At 43.3% G+C, this 7794-nt stretch overlaps 1 protein-coding gene across 1 annotated transcript in view; it reads left to right on the top strand.

Annotated features, from left to right (window-relative positions):
* Positions 1 to 7246, top strand: part of LOC133378762 (CD209 antigen-like protein C) — a 33600-nt gene extending 26354 nt beyond the window's left edge. The window contains exons 5-7 of the mRNA XM_061613389.1: positions 1562 to 1713; positions 5857 to 5963; positions 7024 to 7246. Of these exons, the coding sequence (XP_061469373.1) occupies positions 1562 to 1713; positions 5857 to 5963; positions 7024 to 7168 (404 nt within the window). The 3' untranslated portion in view covers positions 7169 to 7246. The remainder of the gene's footprint in view (positions 1 to 1561; positions 1714 to 5856; positions 5964 to 7023) is intronic.
* Positions 7247 to 7794: the final 548 nt, after the last annotated feature.

The raw sequence follows: 7794 nt of genomic DNA on the forward strand, positions 1-7794 counted from the left end.
CATCATATGGTTCCTCCATGAATGAATCTGTCATCTTGTCATCTCTTTTATAGAGTTCTTCAGTGTATTGCTTCCATCTTCCTTTTATTTCATCTCAGTCAGTCAGTATTTCCTAAGCTGTCACACAGCGTCCCATGGCGGTGGGGCATGATGGCAGCAAGCAAGGTGAGGGCGTGAGGGAAGCAAGTCTGACTGGCAGAGGGGCAGGCAGCCAAGCAAGTAGGGTGACCAGGTATAAAGCAAGAGAGGTGAGTGGGTGGCTGGGGAACGGACAAGCAAGCAAGCAAAGTGAGTGGGAATCTGTGCAGTGAGCAGGCAAGAAGCCAGGGGTAGCCTGGGTGGGACAGGTAAATGCCCAAAGTGGGGAGGCAGCCTAAGCAGGCTGTGTGGAGAAGCTCTTTGTCCAGGCATTGTGGGGCAGCAGTGGATGCAAGCGATGTAGCACAGGAACAGGTGAGGAACATTAGTGAGCCTATGTTGGTTGGTGCGTGCCAACACCTAGAGGCGCTGGGGGAATTGCGAGGGAAGTTGGTGAGGGGAGTGGGGTGCCGGGGGCCTTTGCAAGTGCCTGGGTGGGCACATTTGTGAGTGTGTGGGTTTCGGAGTCCCTCATGTATGTGAGTGAGTGAGTTTCGGAGTCCCTCATGTGTGTGAGTGAGTGAGTTTCGGAGTCCCTCATGTGTGTGAGTGAGTGAGTTTCGGAGTCCCTCATGTGTGTGAGTGAGTGAGTGAGAGGGGATCCCTGGTGCCTGTATGTATGCTTGGGGGTGTCTGGGGGTGTTTGGGGGTGCCTGTTGTGTGTGTTTGGGGTTGGGAGTTGGTAAGCAAAGCAAACAGGGGCAGAGCCCCGTGGTGCTAGTGTGTGTTGGCTTTGCCACAGGGAGGTTGCACTACCAACTGCAGTGTGACCGAGCCATGCTGGGCTCAAGTCCATGTGATGGGGAGGACGGAAGGGCAGCAGGCAGCCAAACAAGAGCAAGAGGAGAGCACCAAGTGAGCCCCCAATAAAATCTGAAATGCCTCTGTTAGAAAAATTGATGAACCAGAGAAGAAAGGCAGGATACATATTATTCCACAAGGATTTGCATTAGGAAAATGGATTGTTGGTAGCCTTTGCAGATTTTGAAACTGGTACATTTTTAAAAATTATCACAACATTCAAAATTGCTTTTAGTCTTCAGATACTAGGAATCTAATAAAGGATTAGAAACTTTAGGATAATGGGCAAACATAAAACTGATCCACTAAGGCAGGGTCTCCCCCTCCCCCTCCCCGTCCCCCTCCCCCTCCCCCTCCCCCAGCTTGAAAGAAACATTATGTTGTAGCCAACAGAACAGGTTGAGTTGTCTGCTAGGGTGTGTGTGTGTGTGTGTGTTTGAAAATGTGCCCATGAGCCCCCAAAAGTTGTCAACCCCTACATTAAGCAATTCACAGGGAAGGGAGCTGAGCCTATATGCTCTTCACATTAGTCCATTCCTCCCCCCCTCCCCCCAGTTGATCAAACTTTCATTTTCTGCCACTATGACTGATAGCTTCTCTATAAAACTTTTCCCTCTTTCAGACACCTGCAAGGAGCCTGACCCTCTATCCTGGCATCAGTTTCAAGGAAGCTGCTACTACTTCTCAGATAATGAAAAACAGTGGGAAGATGCCAGAACATGGTGTTCTACTTATAATTCCCACCTGGTCATTATTAACAGCAAGACTGAGCAGGTAAACTGCACCTTTGGCTGTAAGGAGCATTTGCTCTGTCTCTTCATACAACTCTCTTTTGTTTTCCTAGAGCCCTAGTTACACCACACCTAGTTCCTAATTTTAACTTTCCCCCACCTGCCCACCCACCTAGGCAGTGTCTAGGAAGTGAAGAGGACAGGGAAACCCAAGCACATTCACCAACCTGGTTAGTTGTAACTATTATTCATTCAATTTATTGATTCTAAAATCAACTAACATATTGTTACACACATTCAAATTCTCTCAGCGGTGATGTTTTAAATGTCCAACACTTAATTTATTTGTTTACTACAGCTGCTATCCTAACCCCACTTACCTAACACCATTACCTTACAGATGCAATCTTTCATTTTTCCTGTGGTGGATTTGTTTGAGATCAGGTACTTCCTAGAAGTTATTTTCTGCAAATACTACTGCACAGTAAGCGTGGGTGGATGTTAAAGAATCCCCTTCCAAATGGTGAATGTGAAAACTTTGCAAAGAAGCCTAGGCATGTCTCCTGCTATTCCAGGAGCTGATGTCTAGGCACTCATTAAGAATTAACTGTATAGTCAGCTTACAGTACAATAGGTTGTATGTCTATTTCAGAAGTCTCTTTGTGCTTAATGGGGCTTATTCCTAGGTAAGTGGATACAGGATGGCAGCCTAAGCTTTGGTTCAGAGTTTGTATTAGGGAAAACAGGGTTCTTGTTAGGGTTGCCAGATCTCAGTTTTTCGGCCGGAGACTCTGTTTTTTGGGGGTCTCCTCTGGCTCTCCAGCTGACCCACCTTAATCTCCAGACTCTCAGCTTCAATTAAAAAAAAATAAGTTTCTAGGTGGTCTGGTTCCCAAGATAAACACCAAAACATCAGCCGCCCCCCACCACTGTTAAATCTGTTTAATGGATCTATTATAGCAGCTCCCAGCAGAGTTTGGAAAAGTTACTTTTTTAAAAACTACAACTCCCATCAGCCCCAACCAGCATGGCCACTGGATTGGGCTGATGGGAGTTGTAGTTAAAAAAAAACCTTTCCCAGGCTCTGGCTCTAACCCCGCTCTTTCAGGATTGTAGCCAATAAGTGAAGCCAGCGTTGTGATTTGTTGACCCAGGCAGTGCCTAGACTTCATTGCAAGGTCAGAAAATTGTGGTTTTGAGGTTTTCAGTTTGTTTAAGTAAGAATATGGCTTAAAGTTTTTTTTCTCTTGTGTGCAAGAGTCAGACCATGGGCTGTTGGAGAGGACAGTGCTTTGAAAACCCTGGCAATATGAAAGTATTTAATCCAGTACTTGCTTTTCTGGGAGTAATGCAATGCTAGTCCCATGTACCTGGAGTAAACCCCATTGAATTTATTAGGACTGACTTTTGAGTAGACATGGTTAGGATTGTGCTGTAAATTAATGGGACTTTTGAGTAAACATATCAAAGAATTGTGTTTGTGTTGTAAATCTTTACCTCCCTCTCCAATCCTATTTTTAAAGCAATTAGGCATGGTTTACCGAGGTATCACATTTTTTATTATGTAGGAAACTAATACTGATTTTAAAAAAAAATGTTCTGCAATGACCAACTGGTTTGACAATAAACTATTATATGGGGCGTATATTTACAAGTGTGTGTGTGTGTATGGAGTCTTTCCAACAACCCTGTGAGGTAGGGTTGGTGATTGAAAACCAAGGCAGCTCACAATAAGAAATAAATCCCTTTAAAAACCAATAACCATAAAACAAATATAAACAGTTGCAAAACAGCTTAAAGTGGCATGATTGTGAATTTTGAGTTGGGTGAATGAAGTTTATTTATTTATTTTTATTTATTATTTGATTTATATCCCGCCCTTCCACTCAGTAGGAGCCCAGGGCGGCAAACAAAAGCACTAAAAACACTTTAAAAATCATAAAAACAGACTTTAAAATATATAAAAACAAAACATCTTTAAAAACATTTTTAAAACCCTTGACTCCAAAATTTATTTACGTATTTTATTTACAACAGTTATATACTGCTTTATTGTAAAAAATCTCAAAGCGGTTTACAGAAAGAATTAAAACAATAAAATTATTGGCAAAAACAGTTGACGACACGTATTGAAAAACATTCAAATTAATAAAACCAACAATGAGTTAAAAACAGATTTAAAAACACAATAGCTTCTACATGCATGGATAGGCTTGCCTAAACAAAAATGATTTTAGCAGGTGCTGAAAAGAGGCGTCTGCCTAATGTCAATAGGCAAGGAGTTCCAAAGCATAGGTGCTGCCACTTCGTTGTTGTTATGTGTCTTCAAGTCGATTACAACTTATGGCGACCCTATGAATCAGTGACCTCCAGGAGCATCTGTCATGAACCACCCTGCTCAGATCTTGTAAGTTCAGGTCTGTGGCTTCCTTTATGGAATCAGTCCATCTCTTGTTTGGCCTTCCTCTTTTTCTACATCCTTCTGTTTTTCCCAGCATTATTGTCTTTTCTAGTGAATCATGTCTTCTCATGATGTGTCCAAAATATGGTATGTGTCCAAAGTCAGAGGAAGGCAATGGTAAACCACCTCTGAATACCTCTTACCACGAAAGCCTTATGAACAGAGTATCCAAAATGCTGCCACTTTACAGGACTGATTTCTTACAAGAGCAGAACAAGTACGATGTGGCACCCATAACATGGAAAGCACAGCTTGAACTTGGCCTGGTAGCAAATCAGCAACCAATGCAGATTTCAGAGCAGAGGTATCATGTGCTGATAGGATCTCACTCATGTCAGCGATCATGCCGCAGCATTCTGCATTAACTGACTGGCTGCAAGGATTTTTTTAGCTTTTGGTTTTGGTTATGAATCCTGACTGGTTGTGGGATGCTAAGTTGTCTGTCTTACTCATAGGAATCTTGTTGTGTTTGGTATGGTATTGCATTTAGGAAAGCATCACTGTATTTTGTTTTTCTTTTTCTGCTCGCATTTCATTTACCTTTAACCTCACTCCCTTACATCCATAGAAGCAACAGCAGTGGTTGCATGTGCTCAGCTCAACCCCCTAAAACCCATTGATGATGCAACTTGTTGGTTGCATGGCTGTTTGTTTCTTGCCCAGTAGTGGTAAAAGAGAATTCACATATTTGAAAGTGTGGCTGCAGTTGTTGTTCCCAGGCTGCTGCCTGTGAAGGTAGACCAAACCATGTGTGTTTTCTCTCTGTCAATTATTACTCACTGGAATTGGGTTGGCTGTCAAAGTGAGTTTATAGCAGCCCACAAGGTAGACAGAAAGGGTAGAGAATCTTCTTACTCTTACTCATTTCTCAGACCTCTTTTTGAAGTGAAGGGTCAAATCTGTAAAGGCGTTTGAAGCAGCCACATTAAAAGATAAGGGCAAGGCATTCCAGGCAGGGCATTCCAGGCAGAGGGTTGCCAACCCTGCTTGGATATGGATATCTTTGCAGAGGATCCCTAGTCAAGGCTTACCAACAGCACAATCCAAATTATATCTACTCAGAAGTAAGTCCTGTTCAGTTCTATGGGGCTTAGTCCCTTAGTAAGTGTGTTTAGAATTGCAGCCTTCAGGGGCATCCATCTTTACTCCCAAATGCTCCCATCTAACATCTCCACAACACTAGGCTCCTTTCCTCCTACAGTGGCCTTCTGGTGACTGGCCTGGGCTGAAGGCACTTAAACCCTTCTTGCCGAAAGCAAGTAGGCTAGATTAAATGTTCCCTACCCAGGCTCCATCTTTTAGCTAAGATTTCTAGCTTAATTTCCAATCAGATTTTTTTTAATTGTATGCTCCAAGCAACTGTGATTGATGCTTAATGTATCATGCTTAATGACATCACTTGGGCCCGCCCTGTGACATCACTTGGGCCCGCCCCATGACATCACTTGGGCCTACCCCCATGACATCACTCGGGCCTACCCCCATGACATCACTCGGGCCTGCCCCTAAAACCTCAGGTTTTGGGATGCTTCCGACCTGGCAACCTTAGTTCAATTCAAGATTAAAATAATAAACCCATCTAATCAAACAAGTTATGAATTCCTTTTTCTCATTAACTAGATTTGCTTTGAAGCATTGTTGTCACGGCAAAATATTACAGCAAGGTAGACTACGGATTTCATGTGCTTTAGCATTTCTGAAGGTACTACATGTTTTTCCTCCTAGGATTTTGTGGTTAAGAGAATAAAACTCACATCAGTCTGGCTTGGTGCAAATGATATACAGATGGAGGGAAACTGGCATTGGATTGATGGATCACCTCTAGGACAAAGGTATGTGGATGATGTCTAACTCTTCTTTGTGGGCTGCGTATGGGGAAAAGGCTGGGGGCAGAACAGTGTCAGGGACTCCAGGGCCTGATCCAGGAGTCACAGGGGCATTTCTTCCTCCCTGCTCTGGAGAAGCTTTGGGAAGGGCGGGGGGAGGGAGAGAGAGGGATATAGGAGAGGACAGGAAACTTTCCTTCTGTAAACTTAGTTTAGGATCCAATCCCGTGGCTTGATTTAGTAAAGATTCAAGAGCAGCTGAGCCAATTATTCTAGCTGTTTTATTAGATAAAGATATGATATTCTTTGCCCCTAAAGTTTTTTTAATTGAAACATGCTGGGTAATTCACAAGAATTAGCACATCGTTATTTTGGAGTGCCAGTTCGTGGCTTTACCCTCCTTCTGTTATTTCACCCTATGGAGCCATCCCTACATTTGTCTTGCTTCGCACAGTGATCTGCTCTCCAGCGTACACCAGGTCTGGAATGGATTCCATAGGCTGATTTGTGAATAGCGATCAGCTCACAACACCAGTACCTCTAGGACCACCTCTCCCCACATAAACCAACCTGGACCCTACATTCATCATCTGTGGCCCTTCTCTGTGGACCTCCTCCAAGGGAGGTGTAGAGGGTGGGAACACAAGAACAGACCTCCTTAGTGGTGGCTCCTCATTTGTGCAATGCTCTCCCCAGAGGGGCACACATGGCAACATTACTATCTGTTTTTAGGTGCCAGGCAAAAACGTATCATTAATCCAGCCTTTTGGATCTTAATTTTCTGCTCTTTTTTATTTATTTGGTGGGGTGGGTTAAGTTGGATCTGCTGTTTTATATATAGATCAATGAGCATTTTAGGTTGTTTTTATATTTGGTTTAGTGTTTCTTTGTGTAAGTCTCTTTGAGTTCACCTTTGAGGAAAAAAGTGACGAGTATTACTAATAATCGGTCTCTGATTTTGGTTCCCTACTATAAAAATGTACAAGACTTCTATTGAATTCAGCAGGTAGTTACCCCTTGTGCAGAGGTTTCATAATTCTGTTCTTACCAGGCTTCTCTTTCTCAGGTTCTGGAAGCCAGGAGAGCCCAACAATGTTGGTGGTCATGAAGATTGTGCTGTCCTGCATAGGGAGGGTAATTGGAATGACATTGCCTGTAATAGAGAAGTCCACTTTGTCTGTGAAAAGACAGTTGTTTCTGTGCTTCCTTAAGAAAGGAGGAAGTGAATCTCCCCGTATGGCATCCCTGGTGCATGTTTCAAACAGTTCCCTTCTCTAAATATAGCTATTTCATAACCAGTTGCAGCTTTGTGGATGTTTGAGTGCCATGTTTATCTAGCTGTGTCTGGACAACAGCTATCTCCAGCCATTGTCCAAATGCACAGAACCCTTGGCTAACCCACCACATGGGAATGGTTTCAGATCCTCAATTAGGCTACAGTTATGCCTTTCACAAATAAACTGTTTCTCCTTAGGAGACAGGTTTTCCTGTTGCTCTGTTATGGTCCTGTTGAGGTCCTGTCCACCACCTTGCTGCCATATGGGCAAAAACACCAGAGATCGACTTAACTAAAACCACATCCACACCATACATTTACTCCATTATTATTTGACTTTAAACAGTGATGGCTTCCCCCAAAGAATCTTGGAATGTATAGTTGCTAAAGGTGCTGAGAGTTGTTAGGAGACCCCTATTCTGCTCACAAAGCTACAATTCCCAGAGCGGGACTGTCTGTTCAACCACACAGCAAATTCTAGCTCTGTGATAAGAATAGGGATCTTGTAACAACTCTCAAAACCCTTCCCAAACTAAACTTCCGAGGATTCTTTGGGGGAAG

Source organism: Rhineura floridana, chromosome 3 (genome assembly GCF_030035675.1).
Source record: "Rhineura floridana isolate rRhiFlo1 chromosome 3, rRhiFlo1.hap2, whole genome shotgun sequence".
In the NCBI taxonomy this organism is placed as follows: domain Eukaryota; kingdom Metazoa; phylum Chordata; class Lepidosauria; order Squamata; family Rhineuridae; genus Rhineura; species Rhineura floridana.